This window comes from Nerophis lumbriciformis, linkage group LG04 (assembly GCF_033978685.3).
Source record: "Nerophis lumbriciformis linkage group LG04, RoL_Nlum_v2.1, whole genome shotgun sequence".
Taxonomy (NCBI): Eukaryota; Metazoa; Chordata; class Actinopteri; order Syngnathiformes; family Syngnathidae; genus Nerophis; species Nerophis lumbriciformis.
This window is the reverse complement of record NC_084551.2, coordinates 50,840,897-50,861,717: the sequence shown is the minus strand read 5'-3', so window position 1 is coordinate 50,861,717 and position 20,821 is coordinate 50,840,897. Positions and strand designations below refer to the sequence as shown.

General features: G+C 39.5%; 1 protein-coding gene across 1 annotated transcript in view; it reads right to left on the bottom strand.

The window, feature by feature from the left end:
- Positions 1 to 20,821, bottom strand: part of LOC133603496 (neural-cadherin) — a 422,478-nt gene that overhangs the window by 66,033 nt on the left and 335,624 nt on the right. Inside the window, exons 21-23 of the mRNA XM_072913050.1 lie at positions 7,839 to 8,468; positions 6,767 to 7,763; positions 4,424 to 4,517 (exon numbers count right to left, since the gene is read on the bottom strand). Coding sequence (XP_072769151.1) covers positions 4,424 to 4,517; positions 6,767 to 7,763; positions 7,839 to 8,468 — 1,721 coding nt within the window. The remainder of the gene's footprint in view (positions 1 to 4,423; positions 4,518 to 6,766; positions 7,764 to 7,838; positions 8,469 to 20,821) is intronic.

Below are 20,821 nucleotides of genomic sequence, written 5' to 3'. Positions count from 1 at the left end.
CGCTGCCGAACATGCTCCTCTGCTCGTAAACCCAGCAATGACACGACGTGACGACGACGGGGGGTATTTTTTAGAGGCGGTATAGTACCAAATATAATTTACTAGTATCGCTGTACTATATAGGAATGTCCGATATTATCGGCCGATAAATGCTGTAAAACGTAATATCGGAAATGATCGATATAGGTTTCAAAAAGTAAAATTATGACTTTTTAAAACGCGGCTGTGTACACGGACGTAGGGAGAAGTACAGAGCGCCAATAAACCTTAAAGGCACTGCCTTTGTGTGCCGGCCCTGTCAGATAATATCTACAGCTTTTCACACACACACACAAGTGAATGCAAAGCATACTTGGTCAACAGCCATACAGGTCACACTGAGGGTGGCCGTATAAACAACTTTAACACTGTTACAAATATGCGCCACACTGTGAACCCACACCAAACAAAAATGACAAACACATTACGGGAGAACATCCGCACCGTAACACAACAGAACAAATACCCAGAATCCCTTGCAGCACTAACTCTTCCGGGACGCTACAATTTACACCACTGCTACGCCCCCCCACCCCCACCTCAACCCCGCCCACCTCAACCTCCTCATGCTCTCTCAGGGAGAGCATGTCCCAAATTCCAAGCTGCTGTTTTGAGGCATGTTAAAAAAAAATAATGCACTTTGTGACTTCAATAATAAATATGGCAGTGCCATGTTGAAATTTTTTTTTCCCATAACTTGAGTTGATTTATTTTGGAAAACCTTCTTACATTGTTTAATGCATCCAGCGGGGCATCACAACAAAATTAGGCATAATAATGTGTTAATTCCACGACTATATATATCGGTATCGGTTGATATCGGAATCGGTATTTAAGAGTTGGACAATATTGGAATATCGGCAAAAAAGCCATTATCGGACATCTCTAGTACTATACTAGTACCGGTATACCGTACAACCCTACCTCCTACTCACCCGTCCTGTCGCTTTGTGATTTTTTCCCCCCCTTCTTTCTAAAGCTGCAGGGGTTCATCAAAGGGGCATAAAGATGGGTGAATACCTCCAGGAGTGCATAAAAGAGTGGCTCAGAAGCCTGGGACGGTGTGTTAAAATTGTCGTTTGTATCTAAATGATATCTTTTGGGACACCAGTCCTAGGACATTTCTTAATCAGCTGCTGGAAGTAAACATCTTGTCACGGCCAGGGTCTTTGCGTCCTGATGAGCGCACCGCGCACCACGCCCACGGGCGCTCTCTCTCTGCTGCGGGCGTGCCTCCTCGCGCCTGCAGACAATCTGCAATCTACGCACCTGCCCGTGATGAAGGAGCTGCCTTCACAAGCCTACTCAACCTGCCATCCCGCGCCGGAATATAATCTTCTGTTGGCGTACAGTAAGCGATGATCTGATGCTTGATGCAACCTTGCTCTCTGTCTGTTTTCCCCTCCGTGTTTTCAGTGTGCATTGTCTCGTGTCGTCCCCGCAGTACCCTCCGTGGTCTTGAAAGTGAGATATGCGTCTCACTTTTCCCTGGTTCTCCCTCTGAACTCTTCCCTGCCTCCCTCGCGCTTCCTGATTCTCGACTCCTCGCTTGCCCCCGGACTCTGACGCCTCTCTCTGCCCCACGGACCTCTCACGGATCTTGGACCCATTTTGCCTTGCCCCCTTTGGATTTGTCTGCTTCCTCATCCAACATCACGGTAATACACAACAGCTAACTACACACATAGTCTAATATGGTTTCGTATTATTATTATTATACATACCCCGTTTTCATATGAGTTGGAAAATTGTGTTAGATGTAAATATAAACGGAATACGTAGTCTTGGGTTCAATCCCGGGCTCGGGATCTTTCTGTGTGGAGTTTGCATGTTCTCCCCGTCACTGCGTGGGTTCCCTCCGGGTACTCCAGCTTCCTCCCACCTCCAAAGACATGCACCTGGGGATAAGTTGATTGGCAACACTAAATTGGCCCTAGTGTGTGAATGTGAGTGTGAATGTTGTCTGTCTATCTGTGTTGGCCCTGCGATGAGGTGGCGACTTGTCCAGGGTGTACCCCGCCTTCCGCCCGATTGTAGCTGAGATAGGCTCCAGCGCCCCCCGCGACCCCAAAAGGGAATAAGCGGTAGAAAATGGATTGATGGATGGATTTGCAAATCATTGTCAACCCATATTCAGTTGAATATGCTACAAAGACAACATATTTGAGGTTCAAACTGATAAACATTTTTTTTGTGTGCAAATAATCATTAACTTTAGAATTTGATGCCAGCAACACGTGACAAAGAAGTTGGGAAAGGTGGCAATAAATACTGATAAAGTTGAGAAATGCTCATCAAACACTTATTTGGAACATCCCACAGGTGAACAAGAAAATTGGGAACAGGTGGGTGCCATGATTGGGTATAAAAGTAGATTCCATGAAATGCTCAGTCATTCACAAACAAGGATGGGGCGAGGGTCACCACTTTGTCAACAAATGCGTGAGCAAATTGTTGAACAGTTTATGAAAAACCTTTCTCAACCAGCTATTGCAAGGAATTTAGGGATTTCACCATCTACGCTCCGTAATATCATCAAAGGGTTCAGAGAATCTGGAGAAATCACTGCACGTAAGCAGCTAAGCCCGTGACCTTCGATCCCTCAGGCTGTACTGCATCAACAAGCGACATCGGTGTGTAAAGGATATCACCACATGGGCTCAGGAACACTTCAGAAACCCACTGTCCGTAACTACAGTTGGTTGCTTCATCTGTAAGTGCAAGTTAAAACACTCCTATGCAAGGCTAAAACCGTTTATCAACAACACCCAGAAACGCCGTCGGCTTCGCTGGACTTGAGCTCATCTAAGATGGACTGATACAAAGTGGAAAAGTGTTCTGTGGTCTGACGAGTCCACATTTCAAATTGTTTTTGGAAACTCTGGACGTCGTGTCCTCCGGACCAAAGAAGAAAAGACTTATTCGGATTGTTATAGGCGCAAAGTTGAAAAGCCAGCATCTGTGATGGTATGGGGGTGTATTAGTGCCCAAGACAAGGGTAACTTACACATCTGTGAAGACGCCATTAATGCTGAAAGGTACATACAGGTTTTGGAGCAACATATGTTGCCATCCAAGCAACGTTACCGTGGACGCCCCTGCTTATTTCAGCAAGACAATGCCAAGCCATGTGTTACATCAACGTGGCTTCATAGTAAAAGAGTGCGGGTACTAGACTGGCCTGCCTGTAGTCCAGACCTGTCTCCCATTGAAAATGTGTGGCGCATTATGAAGCCTAAAATAGCACAACGGAGACCCCCGGACTGTTGAACAACTTAAGCTGTACATCAAGCAAGAATGGGAAAGAATTCCACCTGAGAAGCTTCAAAAATGTGTCTCCTCAGTTCCCAAACGTTTACTGAATGTTGTTAAAAGGAAAGGCTATGTAACACAGTGGTGAACATGCCCTTTCCCAAAGTGAAATTCTAAGTTAATTATTATTTGCAAAAAAAAATAAAGTTTATGAGTTTGAACATCAAATATGCTTTGTAGTGCATTCAACTGAATATGGGTTGAAAAGGATTTGCAAATCATTGTATTCTGTTTATATTTACATCTAACACAATTTCCCAACTCATATGGAAACGGGGTTTGTATATATTAGCTATATATATAATAAATCATCTTAGAGCTATACCTCACCCTGGTGTCTGTTGCCGTCATCTCCCTCCTACAACCATAACACATCTACTGTCAACTAGTGGTTAGGAGCTGCAGGGTGGATGGAGGATCCTTCCCCTGCAGCGAGCGAGCACCTTGTTGTCCGTGCTCCTCATCTTGTTAGAGGCCACGGCGTCACAGTCGTCGCTGGAAGCCTCGCCTCATCAAATAAAAGAAGTGCGCCCTCACGACGCGTCTGTGGAGACGTTCACTCGGTCTGCTTGTGAAGTATTAATAGCGTGGATCCTCTCTTTGTCACGGCGCACCTTTGTACTGCCTCCCTGCATGTCTGTCCCGCTCTGGTTTAAATCTGTCACTTGCTCTTTCACTTTGCCTTTTTCTCCTTGTTTATCTCATGCTGCGCTTCAAAAAAAAAAGAAAAAAAAAAAAAGGATTTTTTCCGCTCGCGAGCGTTTCATCCTCAAAACAATTTTTCACAACGTCTCATGCAAACTTCATGCACGCACCAACAATCTCAGCAGATAAAAGTGCGAGCCCTGCCTGGACATTTTTTGGCCCAATAGCTAATTTTTGATTAACCCTTAGCATATTTGAAATCTAAAATGTATTGTTTATGATATACACTATATTGCCAAAAGTATTTGGCCACCCATCCAAATAATGAGATTAGCATTGAAATGAAAATATTTGATTAATAATAATGATTCCTACTTCGACTGGAACCATTTAACAGCGATAATCATATAATTTGCTCAGGTCGTACCTCGATGGTTTGCCTTCAAATCGGTACGACTTCTCGCTCCAGTCATCGAGGTCTGGGGACTGGACTTGGCCCAGAACTGTCATCGGGAGGACACCTGGTTGGAAAGAAAGAAAAAAAAATGACATTTGAAAACAGCAATGTTAGTGGTTACATGTTATGTAGGAAGTCTTTTACATTTAGAAAAAAAAAGAAAAAAAAAAAGAAAAAAAAAAAAAAAGAAAGACTCCTTTAATCTCTTAAGGCCCTCGCTGTTTGTTTACATGCTTTTTTTTAATTTCTCTTTGCTATTTGGGCTTATTGAACCCTAATTAGAATAAAAACTAAGAATCATCTTTTTATATGATGTACTTAGTCCATAAGTACACAAACGTGTACTTAATGTGTAGTGACATGCAAATTATTTTTACACTTTTTTTTTTTTGCAAATTCCATTGTATGTTATACTCTTCTGACACCACCAGATGGCAGTATAAGAGTCCACATATGTCGGCATAAGACCCCAATTCAGAGTGTACACAATTTTGGAAATAAGAGCTAAAAGGTGCTGTCCACGTATGTGGCCACTAAGCCTTTGAGCATGGGTGTCAAACTCTGGCCCGGTCTGCCGTGTACAAACCCCGTTTCCATATGAGTTGGGAAATTGTGTTAGATGTAAATATAAACGGAATACAATGATTTGCAAATCATTTTCAACCCATATTCAGTTGAATATGCTACAAAGACAACATATTTGATGTTCAAACTGATAAACTTTTTTTTTTGGGGGGCGTGGTTAAGAGGGGAGGAGTATATTGACAGCTAGAATTCACCAAGTCAAGTATTTTATATATATATATATATATATATATAAAATACTTGACTTGGTGAATATGTATATATATATATATATATATATATATATATATATATATATATATATATATATATATATATATATATATATATATCTACATCCTGAAAATATGCAAGCAAAACTGTGTTTAGATAATTGATACTTCAAACCTGCATAAATAAATATTAAGGAATATAACATAACTTAATATAACAAAGTTCTTGATAAACAAGCAATTATTTTAATAATTAAATATGGTCATTTTAAATGAATTATTATGATCATTTAAAATTAATTATTTCAAATATGTTTATTTTAATGTATAATTCTATGGCTGAATGTAATAAGGAGTCAGAAAAAATACAAATAAAAATATAATTAATTTTGATGTTTTTAGCAAAATATAGTAAAAATGTATTTATTTATTTTTTTAATTAATATATATATTTATTTTTAGGTAAGATAAACATAATAATACAATTTATCTCTAGTCTGGATGATTTAGTTCTTGTCACCCTGTTGTCCTCCCGTCATGAAAAAAGGCTGTCCTTACTCAGGTCGCATGGATCTGGAGGGGGCGTGGCTTCCAGCTCCGGCTGAAAATCGGGAGATTTTCGGGAGAATATTTGTCCCGGGAGGTTTTCAGGAGAGGCGCTGAATTTCGGGAGTCTCCCGGAAAATTCGGGAGGGTTGGCAAGTATGATTTTGCATGTCACTATAAAGTTATATAAGCCTTGCTTGTTCAATATTCAATGCAAAACTTGTTTGGGTCCCTATTATAAGGTTAATTTGTTCAACTTCGGCCCGCGGATTTGTTCAGTTTTACATTTTGGCCCACTCTGTATTTGAGTTTGACACCCCTGCTGTAGAGGTTTTAATGTGCCCTATAATCCAGTGCGCCTTATATATGAAAACGGATCCAAAATAGACCATTCATCGGCAGTGCGCCTTATAATCCGGTGCGCCCTATGGTCTGGAAAATACGGTAAATTAAACACTGCTGCCAAAACTAAGACTGGAGAACAGAACTGCGGCAAAGCTTATCATTCGGGTTAAAAGCGTAAAAGCGTGCAAAAGAGGACAGCCCGGCAGGAAGTCGTACACAACTTGGAGCTGATTCTAAAAACATCTCCTCTGTCTTAATTGTTTCCTCTGAGACGCTCCATTGTTGTGCGTTTCAGCGAGGTTAATGTACGTTTATGTGGAAAAGCCCAAAGACGGCGTCGTGCATAAATATCTAAAAGAAATCCTTCGTCCTCGCAGTAAGTTACAGCGGCTGACAGCTGGTCTGAAAACACTAAATAAGTCATGTGGACTGCAGCGAGACAGCGGAAGCACTCGAGTGTGACAAAAAAACGTCTTATGAGCTCAGAGGTGGTGGCGGCGAGGGGCTGACACACGGGAATGTGAAGGTTAGGACGAGCAGATTCATTGAAAGTCAAGAATTTGAACGCTGTACATCCTAAGGACAAAGAACCTGCAATGGGCTCTCAAACGTTGGCGGTACGCACCTTCGTAGCTGTAAACGATGAAGTTGGTGTGTCCCGGCGAGTGCGGGTGGTCGTTCCTGTCGCCGATGATTACCGTCAACGTACCAGTCGAGCTCATGGCAGGCGAGCCGCTGTCGATCATGAGAATGGGGAGGCGGTACTCCTTCTGGCGCTCGCGGTCGAACGTGCGCAGAGCCGTGACGGCCGCGCTGCCGTTGCGGAAGTCGGTCAGGTTGAAGCTGGTGGCGTCCGAGGTGAGCATGAGGAGCCGTATGGAGAAGGGTCCGCCGTTGGAGGAGGTGTCGCGGTCGGTGGCGTAGAGTAGATCGGAGGTGTCGTTCATGCGCACCGCCCGGGGGGCCGCCGTGTTCTCCCAGACGACTGGCCTGTAGGGGGCCTCGAACTCTGGCCCGTTGTCATTGATGTCCAGCACTGTTACCATGACGATGGCAGTGCCGGTCAGAGTCGGGCTGCCTGCGTCCGTGGCGAGGACCATGATCCTGTGCTGCGAGATCCTCTCCCTGTCCAAAGGATGAGCCACCACCACCCAACCCGACTGGTCCACCAGGAACTGACTGTAGGGGTCCGACTCGCCGGCAATACTGTAAGAAAAGCGGCCGTTTTGTTCCGAGTCCAGATCCGTCGCCGACACCTGAGCGACGATTGTCCCTACAGGAACGTCCTCGGACATGGCCGGCGACTCGTAGAACTGGGGGAAGAAGACCGGGGCGTGGTCGTTGGCGTCTTGGACCTGAACGAGGCAGTTGGCCAGGCTGAAGAAGTCGGCGTCTTCAGCCTTCAGAGTCAGGTTGAAAGTCCTCTCCTGGGGCTTCTCAAAGTCCACCTTCTTCTTCAGCTTGATCACGCCGCGACGGTTCGCCTTGTCCGTCTCCATAAAGAACTTCCTGTCTTCGTCACCCCCGACGATGCTGAAGGTCACAACAGCGTTTTCGTCCCGGTCTCCGTCTGTGGCAGACACGACAAGAACCTCGCTGTTGACTTCCAGGTCCTCGGCGACCTGACCAACAAAGCAGGGGTTTTGTTATCACCATGGCGACCAATGATGATGCCTGTTCGAGACAGCCAGACTCACCTGAGTGGTGTAGACCCTTTGAGAGAAAACGGGTGGGTGGTCATTGACGTCCGAAACCAAGATGGTGGCTGTCCCCGTCCCTGCCAAACCGCCTCCATCTCTGGCCTCCACCACCACCAGGTAGCGTTCCTCTACCTCGCGGTCCAGGGAGCGTAGAACCGTGTAGATGGTTCCTGTTTTGGCGTTGATGGAGAACAGGTTGAGGTTGATCTCGTTGCGAACGTTCTTGATGATGCTGTAGGTCAGCATCGCGTTCTTGCCCTCATTGTGGTCGTCCAGGTCCATGGCTCTCATCTCCATGACGGAGGTGTCGGCAGGGGAATTCTCTGCCACCTGGCCGACAAAACAGCCATCGACTTCCAGCGCCGGGCACGGGAAGAAAGGCGCGTTGTCGTTGACATCGCGGACCTCCAGCAGAACGTCAGCGAATCCCGTGAGCCCGGTTCCTCCCTCGTCTGTTGCCAGTACGAGGAATCTCCAGGCTGGACGCTCTTCCCGATCTAAGCGGCGCTGGGCGTAAATTCTCCCGGTGCGTTCGTCGATGGTGAACTCGCCTCCGGCACCTTGTCCGTGAAGGGAGTAGCGGAGGGCGGTCTGATCCGCGTCTTGGTCTGGATCGGTGGCTGAAACCTGTCAAGACAGGGAACACATCATGACTCCAGTCCTCCTTGACCTCCACTCATGCTTTTCAAGATACTCTTCAAAGATACTCTTCAATCCATTCAAGATACTCTTCAATCTATTCAAGATACTCTTCAATCTATTCAAGATACTCTTCAATCTATTCAAATTACTCTTCAATATATTCAAGATACTCTTCAATATATACATACAAGATACTCTTCAATCTATTCAAGATGCTCTTCAATATATTCAAGATGCTCTTCAATCTATTCAAGATACTCTTCAATCTATTCAAGATACTCTTCAATCTATTCAAGATACTCTTCAATCAATTCAAGATACTCTTCAATATATTCAAGATACTCTTCAATATATTCAAGATACTCTTCAATATATTCAAGATACTCTTCAATCTATTCAAGATACTCTTCAATATATACATACAAGATACTCTTCAATATATTCAAGATGCTCTTCAATACATACAAGATACTCTTCAATATATTCAAGATACTCTTCAATATATTCAAGATACTCTTCAATCTATTCAAGATACTCTTCAATATATACATACAAGATACTCTTCAATATATTCAAGATGCTCTTCAATATATTCAAGATACTCTTCAATCTATTCAAGATACTCTTCAATATATACATACAAGATACTCTTCAATATATTCAAGATGCTCTTCAATATATTCAAGATACTCTTCAATATATTCAAGATACTCTTCAATCTATTCAAGATACTCTTCAATATATTCAAGATACTCTTCAATATATTCAAGATGCTCTTCAATATATTCAAGATGCTCTTCAATATATTCAAGATACTCTTCAATCTATTCAAGATACTCTTCAATCAATTCAAGATACTCTTCAATATATTCAAGACACTCTTCAATACATACAAGATACTCTTCAATCTATTCAAGATACTCTTCAATCTATTCAAGATACTCTTCAATCTATTCAAGATACTCTTCAATATATACATACAAGATACTCTTCAATACACACAAGATACTCTTCAATCAATTCAAGATACTCTTCAATATATTCAAGATACTCTTCAATATATTCAAGATACTCTTCAATATATACAAGATACTCTTCAATATATTCAAGATACTCTTCAATATATTCAAGATACTCTTCAATATATTCAAGATACTCTTCAATATATTCAAGATACTCTTCAATCTATTCAAGATACTCTTCAATCTATTCAAGATACTCTTCAGTCTATTCAAGATACTCTTCAGTCTATTCAAGATACTCTTCAATCAATTCAAGATACTCTTCAATCAATTCAAGATACTCTTCAATATATACAAGATACTCTTCAATATATTCAAGATACTCTTCAATATATTCAAGATACTCTTCAATCAATTCAAGATACTCTTCAATATATTCAAGATACTCTTCAATATATTCAAGATGCTCTTCAATATATTCAAGATGCTCTTCAATATATTCAAGATACTCTTCAATCTATTCAAGATACTCTTCAATCAATTCAAGATACTCTTCAATATATTCAAGACACTCTTCAATACATACAAGATACTCTTCAATCTATTCAAGATACTCTTCAATCTATTCAAGATACTCTTCAGTCTATTCAAGATACTCTTCAATCTATTCAAGATACTCTTCAATCAATTCAAGATACTCTTCAATATATTCAAGACACTCTTCAATACATACAAGATACTCTTCAATATATTCAAGATACTCTTCAATCTATTCAAGATACTCTTCAATCTATTCAAGATACTCTTCAATCTATTCAAGATACTCTTCAATCTATTCAAGATACTCTTCAATCTATTCAAGATACTCTTCAATACATACAAGATACTCTTCAATACATACAAGATACTCTTCAATACATTCAAGATACTCTTCAATATATTCAAGATACTCTTCAATCTATTCAAGATACTCTTCAATCTATTCAAGATACTCTTCAACCAATTCAAGAAACTCTTCAATATATTCAAGATACTCTTCAATATATTCAAGATGCTCTTCAATATATTCAAGATGCTCTTCAATATATTCAAGATACTCTTCAATCTATTCAAATTACTCTTCAATATATTCAAGATACTCTTCAATATATTCAAGATACTCTTCAATATATACATACAAGATACTCTTCAATATATTCAAGATACTCTTCAATCTATTCAAGATACTCTTCAATCTATTCAAGATACTCTTCAATCTATTCAAGATACTCTTCAATCTATTCAAGATACTCTTCAATCTATTCAAGATACTCTTCAATACATACAAGATACTCTTCAATACATACAAGATACTCTTCAATACATTCAAGATACTCTTCAATATATTCAAGATACTCTTCAATCTATTCAAGATACTCTTCAATCTATTCAAGATACTCTTCAACCAATTCAAGAAACTCTTCAATATATTCAAGATACTCTTCAATATATTCAAGATGCTCTTCAATATATTCAAGATGCTCTTCAATATATTCAAGATACTCTTCAATCTATTCAAATTACTCTTCAATATATTCAAGATACTCTTCAATCTATTCAAGATACTCTTCAATCTATTCAAGATACTCTTCAACCAATTCAAGAAACTCTTCAATATATTCAAGATGCTCTTCAATATATTCAAGATGCTCTTCAATCTATTCAAGATACTCTTCAATCTATTCAAGATACTCTTCAATCTATTCAAGATACTCTTCAATCTATTCAAGATACTCTTCAATCAATTCAAGATACTCTTCAATCAATTCAAGATACTCTTCAATATATTCAAGATACTCTTCAATATATTCAAGATACTCTTCAATATATTCAAGATACTCTTCAATATATTCAAGATACTCTTCAATCTATTCAAGATACTCTTCAATATATACATACAAGATACTCTTCAATATATTCAAGATGCTCTTCAATATATTCAAGATACTCTTCAATCTATTCAAGATACTCTTCAATATATACATACAAGATACTCTTCAATATATTCAAGATGCTCTTCAATATATTCAAGATACTCTTCAATATATTCAAGATACTCTTCAATCTATTCAAGATACTCTTCAATATATTCAAGATACTCTTCAATATATTCAAGATGCTCTTCAATATATTCAAGATGCTCTTCAATATATTCAAGATACTCTTCAATATATTCAAGATACTCTTCAATCTATTCAAGATACTCTTCAATATATACATACAAGATACTCTTCAATATATTCAAGATGCTCTTCAATATATTCAAGATACTCTTCAATCTATTCAAGATACTCTTCAATATATACATACAAGATACTCTTCAATATATTCAAGATGCTCTTCAATATATTCAAGATACTCTTCAATATATTCAAGATACTCTTCAATCTATTCAAGATACTCTTCAATCTATTCAAGATACTCTTCAATCTATTCAAGATGCTCTTCAATATATTCAAGATGCTCTTCAATATATTCAAGATGCTCTTCAATCTATTCAAGATACTCTTCAATCTATTCAAGATACTCTTCAATCAATTCAAGATACTCTTCAATATATTCAAGACACTCTTCAATACATACAAGATACTCTTCAATATATTCAAGATACTCTTCAATCTATTCAAGATACTCTTCAATCTATTCAAGATACTCTTCAATATATACATACAAGATACTCTTCAATACACACAAGATACTCTTCAATCAATTCAAGATACTCTTCAATATATTCAAGATACTCTTCAATATATTCAAGATACTCTTCAATATATACAAGATACTCTTTGATATATTTAAGATACTCTTCAATGTATTCAAGATACTCTTCAATATATTCAAGATACTCTTCAATATATTCAAGATACTCTTCAATATATTCAAGATACTCTTCAATATATTCAAGATACTCTTCAATATATTCAAGATACTCTTCAATCTATTCAAGATACTCGTCAGTCTATTCAAGATACTCTTCAATCTATTCAAGATACTCTTCAATCAATTCAAGATACTCTTCAATATATACAAGATACTCTTCAATATATTCAAGATACTCTTCAATATATTCAAGATACTCTTCAATCAATTCAAGATACTCTTCAATATATTCAAGATACTCTTCAATATATTCAAGATGCTCTTCAATATATTCAAGATGCTCTTCAATCTATTCAAGATACTCTTCAATCTATTCAAGATACTCTTCAATCAATTCAAGATACTCTTCAATATATTCAAGACACTCTTCAATACATACAAGATACTCTTCAATCTATTCAAGATACTCTTCAGTCTATTCAAGATACTCTTCAGTCTATTCAAGATACTCTTCAATCTATTCAAGATACTCTTCAATCAATTCAAGATACTCTTCAATATATTCAAGACACTCTTCAATACATACAAGATACTCTTCAATATATTCAAGATACTCTTCAATCTATTCAAGATACTCTTCAATCTATTCAAGATACTCTTCAATCTATTCAAGATACTCTTCAATATATTCAAGATACTCTTCAATATATACAAGATACTCTTCAATATATACAAGATACTCTTCAATATATTCAAGATACTCTTCAATATATTCAAGATACTCTTCAATATATTCAAGATACTCTTCAATATATACAAGATACTCTTCGATATATTTAAGATACTCTTCAATATATTCAAGATACTCTTCAATATATTCAAGATACTCTTCAATATATTCAAGATACTCTTCAATATATTCAAGATGCTCTTCAATATATTCAAGATACTCTTCAATATATTCAAGATACTCTTCAATATATTCAAGATACTCTTCAATATATTCAAGATTCTCTTCAATATACTCTTCAATCTCTCCAATATACTCTTCAATATATTCAAGATACTCTTCAATATATTCAAGATACTCTTCAATATACTCTTCAATCTCTCCAATATACTCTTCAATCTATTCAAGATACTCTTCAATCTATTCAAGATACTCTTCAATCTCTCCAATATACTCTTCAATCTATTCAAGATACTCTTCAATCTATTCAAGATACTCTTCAATCTATTCAAGATACTCTTCAATCTATTCAAGATACTCTTCAATATATTCAAGATACTCTTCAATCTATTCAAGATACTCTTCAATATATTCAAGATACTCTTCAATATATTCAAGATACTCTTCAATATATTCAACATACTCTTCAATATATTCAAGATACTCTTCAATATATACAAGATACTTTTCAATATATACAAGATACTCTTCAATCTATTCAAATTACTCTTCAATATATTCAAGATACTCTTCAATATATACAGACAAGATACTCTTCAATCTATTCAAGATACTCTTCAATCTATTCAAGATACTCTTCAATATATTCAAGATACTCTTCAATATATACATAAAAGATACTCTTCAATCAATTCAAGATACTCTTCAATATATTCAAGATACTCTTCAATCTATTCAAGATACTCTTCAATATATATATACTAAAGTAATGTCCGATCATTACCTTATAAAATTCGAAGTTCTGACTCATTGTCAACAAACTAATAATAATAATAACTGCTATAGCAGCCGCAACATTAATGCCGCCACAACGATGACTCTTGCTGACCTACTGCCTTCGGTAATGGCACCATTCCCAAATTATGTCGGCTCTATTGATAACCTCACTAACAACTTTGACAATGCCCTGCGCAAAACCATTGATAGTATAGCACCGCTAAAACAAAAAAGGGCCCCTAAAAGGCGCACCCCATGGTTTACAGAGGAAACCAGAGCTCATAAATTATCATGTAGAAAGTTGGAACGCAAATGGCGCGCGACCAAGCTTGAGGTTTTCCATCAAGCATGGAGTGATAGTTTAATATCGTATAAACGCATGCTTACCTTAGCTAAAGCTAAATATTACTCAAATCTCATCCGCCTCAACAAAAACGACCCTAAATTTTTGTTTAGTACAGTAGCATCGCTAACCCAACAAGGGACTCCTCCCAATAGCTCCACCCACTCGGCAGATGACTTTATGAATTTATTTAATAAGAAAATTGAACTCATTAGAAAGGAGATTAAAGACAACGCATCCCAGCTACAACTGGGTTCTATGAACACAGATACAACTGTATCTACGACGGATACTGCAATACAAAATAGTCTCTCTCTTTTTGATGAAATAACATTAGAGGAACTATTACAGCGTGTAAGTGGGATAAAACAAACAACATGTTTACTTGACCCACTTCCTGGGAAACTTATCAAGGAGCTTTTTGTATTATTAGGTCCATCAGTGCTAAATATTATAAACTTATCACTTTCCTCTGGCACTGTTCCCCTAGCATTCAAGAAAGCGGTTATTCATCCTCTGCTCAAAAGACCTAACCTCGATCCTGACCTCATGGTAAACTACCGACCGGTGTCCCACCTTCCCTTTATTTCGAAAATCCTCGAAAAAATTGTCGCACAGCAGCTAAATGAACACTTAGTGTCTAACAATCTCTGTGAACCTTTTCAATCCGGTTTCAGGGCAAATCACTCTACGGAGACAGCCCTCGCAAAAATGACTAATGATCTACTGCTAACGATGGATTCTGATGAGTCATCTATGTTGCTGCTTCTTGATCTTAGCGCTGCTTTCGATACCGTCGATCATAATATTTTATTAGAGCGTATCAAAACACGTATTGGTATGTCAGACTTAGCTTTGTCGTGGTTTAACTCTTATCTTACTGACAGGATGCAATGCATCTCCCATAATAATGTGACCTCGGACTATGTTAAGGTAACGTGCGGAGTTCCTCAGGGTTCGGTTCTTGGCCCTGCACTCTTTAGTATTTACATGCTGCCGCTAGGCGACATCATACGCAAATACGGTGTTAGCTTTCATTGTTATGCTGATGACACCCAACTCTACATGCCCCTAAAGCTGACCAACACGCCAGATTGTAGTCAGCTGGAGGCGTGTCTTAATGAAATTAAACAATGGATGTCCGCTAACTTCTTGCAACTCAACGCCAAGAAAACGGAAATGCTGATTATCGGTCCTGCTAAACACCGACATTTATTTAATAATACCACCTTAACATTTGACAACCAAACAATTACACAAGGCGAATCAGTAAAGAATCTGGGTATTATCTTCGACCCAACTCTCTCGTTTGAATCACACATTAAGAGTGTTACTAAAACGGCCTTCTTCCATCTCCGTAATATCGCTAAAATTTGTTCTATTTTATCCACTAGCGACGCTGAGATCATTATTCATGCGTTCGTTACGTCTCGTCTCGACTACTGTAACGTATTATTTTCGGGTCTCCCTTTGTCTAGCATTAAAAAATTACAGTTGGTACAAAATGCGGCTGCTAGACTTTTGACAAGAACAAGAAAGTTTGATCATATTACGCCTATACTGTATATATCTTTATATACATATATACCTATATATATACACCTATACTGGCTCACCTGCACTGGCTTCCTGTGCACTTAAGATGTGACTTTAAGGTTTTACTACTTACGTATAAAATACTACACGGTCTAGCTCCGTCCTATCTTGTTGATTGCATTGTACCATATGTCCCGGCAAGAAATCTGCCTTCAAAGAACTCCGGCTTATTAGTGATTCCCAGAGCCCAAAAAAAGTCTGCGGGCTATAGAGCGTTTTCTATTCGGGCTCCAGCGCTATGGAATGCCCTCCCGGTAACAATTAGAGATGCTACCTCAGTAGAAGCATTTAAGTCCCATCTTAAAACTCATTTGTATACTCTAGCCTTTAAATAGACCCCGTTAGACCAGTTGATCTGCCGTTTCTTTTCTTTTCTCCTATGCTTCCCTTCTCCTTGAGGGGGACGGGGGGGGGGCACAGGTCCGGTGGCCATGGATGAAGTGCTGGCTGTCCAGAGTCGGGACCCGGGGTGGACCGCTCGCCTGTGCATCGGCTGGGAACATCTCTACGCTGCTGACCCGTCTCCGCTCGGGATGGTGTCCTGCTGGCCCCACTATGGACTGGACTCTTACTATTATGTTGGATCCACTATGGACTGGACTCTCACAATATTATGTCAGACCCACTCGACATCCATTGCTTTCGGTCTCCCCTAGAGGGGGGGGGTTACCCACATATGCGGTCCTCTCCAAGGTTTCTCATAGTCATTCACATCGACGTCCCGCTGGGGTGAGTTTTCCTTGCCCGTATGTGGGCTTTGTACCGAGGATGTCGTTGTGGCTTGTGCAGCCCTTTGAGACACTTGTGATTTAGGGCTATATAAATAAAGATTGATTGATTGATTGATATTCAAGATACTCTTCGAAACCTGGTTAGGGTTTAACGTATTTACCATACATGTCCCGATTAACATTTTTGGCCCACGATCTCGGTCCAATTTTTTGGACTTAGATCCGATCCGATTTCGAATCCCGATCCGATACATTGACAATAAATTATAGAACCAAAAATGTTTTCCAGCAAGTAACAGAAGTAAACACAATTAGACACTTTTATGAAGTTTATCTTGGTAAATGTAGAATTTGTAAGTATTTGTTAGCATATCATGATGTATTAAAGGGGACCCACTATGCAAAACCAACTTCCATCCATCCATCTTCTTCCGCTTATCCGAGGTCGGGTCGCGGGGGCAGCAGCCCAAGCAGAGAAGCCCAGACTTCCCTCTCCCCAGCCACTTCGTCCAGCTCCTCCCGGGGGATCCCGAGGCGTTCCCAGGCCAGCCGGGAGACATAGTCTTCCCAACGTGTCCTGGGTCTTCCTCGTGGCCTCCTACCGGTCGGACGTGCCCTAAACACCTCCCTAGGGAGGCGCTCGGGTAGCATCCTGACCAGATGCCCGAACCACCTCATCTGGCTCCTCTCGATGTGGAGGAGCAGCGGCTTTACTTTGAGCTCCCCCCGGATGACAGAGCTTCTCACCCTATCTCTAAGGGAGAGCCCCGCCACCCGGCGGAGGAAACTCATTTCGGCCGCTTGTACCCGTGATCTTGTCCTTTCGGTCATAACCCAAAGCTCATGACCATAGGTGAGGATGGGAACGTAGATCGACCGGTAAATTGAGAGCTTTGCCTTCCGGCTCAGTTCCTTCTTCACCACAACGGATCGATACAGCGTCCGCATTACTGAAGACGCCGCACCGATCCGCCTGTCGATTTCACGATCCACTCTTCCCTCACTCGTGAACAAGACTCCGAGGTACTTGAACTCCTTCACTTGGGGCAAGATCTCCTCCCCAACATTTATATGTATCTCCTGTCTGCGGAGATGGCACTCCACCCTTTTCCGAAAACCAACTTTGATTATGTATTTAGGATGTGCATCTTGTCTACTTTATTTTTCTTAATAAAGTAGACAAGATTGAAATATTACAAACTAGTGTTGTCCCGGTACCAAAATTATTTCGATCCATCCATCCATCCATTTTCTACATCCATTTTCTACCGCTTGTCCCTTTCGGGGTCGCGGAGGGTGCTGGAGCCTATCTCAGCTGCATTCGGGTGGAAGGCGGGTTACACCCTGGACAAGTCGCCACCTCAACTCGGAATCTACTTGTTCATTTAAAAGTTAAAGTTAAAGTTAAAGTACCAATGATTGTCACACACACACTAGGTGTGGCGAGATTATTCTCTGCATTTGACCCATCACCCTTGATCACCCCCTGGGAGGTGAGGGGAGCAGTGGGCAGCAGCGGTGGCCGCGCCCGGGAATCATTTTGGTGATTTAACCCCCAATTCCAACCCTTGATGCTGAGTGCCAAGCAGGGAGGTAATGGGTCCCATTTTTATAGTCTTTGGTATGACTCGGCCGGGGTTTGAACTCACAACCTACCGATCTCAGGGCGGACACTCTAACCACTAGGCCACTGAGTAGGTTACCGTTTTTACCGTTTATATCTGCTTCACCGTACAAACGTTTCGGTTTATTTGGTTTATTTATTTGGTTCCAGAACCAAATAAATTCATAAATCCTCTGTACTGTACTTAGAAATGTGATTTTGATCAATTAATGTCAACACTTTATATGGACCTAATGATTTATTTTAGCAAATAAAAGAGACTGCACCTGTTCAAGTATGTTAAAAAACTTTACAAAGCTACTTTTTTCCTGTTATTTAATCTATCTTTATAAGAGTTTATTAAATCTAAATGAAAAATACCTCCAGTTGAGGGCTTTTCTAAGCCTTTGTAGGTGACATTAAACAAGAGATTACTTGGATTAATTAGTTACTGGTCACAATTATTTAACCTCTTAGGGCCCAAGCTGTTTGTTTACATGCTTTTTTAATTTCTCTTTGCTATTTGGGCTTATTGGACTCTAATTAGAATAAAAACTAAAAATCATCTTTTGATATGATGTACTTAGTCCATAAGTACACAAACGTGTACTTCATGTGTAGTGACATGCTAATTCTTATTTTTACACTTTTTCCCCCCCAAATTCCATTGTATGTTATACTGTTCTGACACCACCAGATGGCAGTATAAGTGTCCACATAAGTGGCCATAAGACCCCAATTCAGTAGTGTACACAAATTTGGAAATAAGAGCTAAAAGGTGCTGTCCACGAATGTGGCCACTAAGGCCTTTTAAACATAATTTTCTGAATCCCTTGACAGCACTGATCAGGACATCTGTAGGATTTACCTCAGTCCTTCTCAAATAGTGGGGCGGGCCCTCCCTAAGGGAGCGGTGCGGTGCAACACCGGGGAACATTCTTTATCAGTATCATGCAGAATCATGCTTAAAAAAAAAACTGTTCTCTACATAACATGCTCATTGTAAATTGTTTTACAAATTTTTTTTGTAGGTTGAAGTGTTGTATATATTGTGCTCCTTAGGTAATGTTGCCGATGAGTTTGAATTGACCATTTTTTATTGAGTTTAATTAATTTCTGTGGGGGGAGATGTGGCCAGCGCTGTCTGCAGGAGCAAAGGTCACCGCCTCTGTCCATGGTGCTGAGGACAGAGCACCATCAGACGGGGGCGTGGCAGTGCTGACGGCGAGACACAGCTGGCTTAGATCACACAGGTGGTACGTGTTAATCTAATCATCTGTTGTCTTTAACAGTAAGCGGCCGGGAGCAGGAGGGGAGAGAGGATACGGACGTGACTGAAAAGTCACGTTCTGCGAGAGAAAACTTTTGTTACAAACATATGATCATTAAAACACTGTTAAAACCTGCACGCTTGGATCCTGTGCCGTGTCTGACAGTGGGACTGCGAGGAGGCAACTTCCATAATTTCATTTTTCGGTATCAAATGGTTCAAGTCGATCAAAAAATGTTATGGTATTGCAGACACATGTAACCATGTAATGTCAATTGACCCCTGCAAACATGACGCACATGTTCTGCCCTGTCCCTGTCTGAAAGCCTACTGGATTAATATTTGTAAACATCTTGCAGATGCACTAAACTTTAAATTGACGCCTTGTGCAGAATTGACTATTTTTGGAATTCCACCAAACTATCAAACAATTAAGCAGACTTTTAGGGATCACCTTTGCATCATTAATAGCTCTTAGAAGGATTTTATTGGAGTGGAAATCACAGTTTGCTCCAAAGGCCTCCCTTTGGTTTAAGGACCTCATGTTTTTCTTAGATTTAGAGAAAATTGAATATAATCTGAGGGGTACAGCGAAACAATTTGACTTGAATAAGGCTATATAATTAGTTAAAAAGCTCAATTAAAGACACTATAGGATAAATGTGACACTCACTGTTGACAATCAACCTTTTCTCTTTTTTTGTTGTTGTTTTTAATCAGTGACACTTCTCTGTATTTGTGTGATTTTTATATTTTTTTCCCTTTTAGTCAGTTTGTGTGATTCTCTATCTGCTTGTGGTGAAGAGGAAGGCAGTACATTGCTACCCACTGTGACCGAAATGTAGGACGGGGGCTGGGGGTGAGGGGGTGTTATTCTAAATTTACTTATATATATATATATATTTTTTTTAATTGTTTTTATTATTCATTTATTTTTGGCTGTTTTCTCAGTACCTGTATTATGATTTCCCTATCAAATGAATACAAATATATATACATATATATACATATATATATATATATATATATATATATATATATATATATATAAATTGTAACAGCATGCCGCCACAGACGGAAACACCTCCTAGGTAACACATGAGCCAATCACCACGCCCCTACGCCAGCCTGTACCCACCCACTCTGTGCCCTATATAAACCATGGTATGTGAATGCTCCCATTAAAATCTCCTGATGATTGAGGGTACCCCCCCTCATGAAACAGGCCTGTAGAGATGAAATAGTCTTGTGATTTTTTTTCCCACACATACATATATTGTGCTCTGC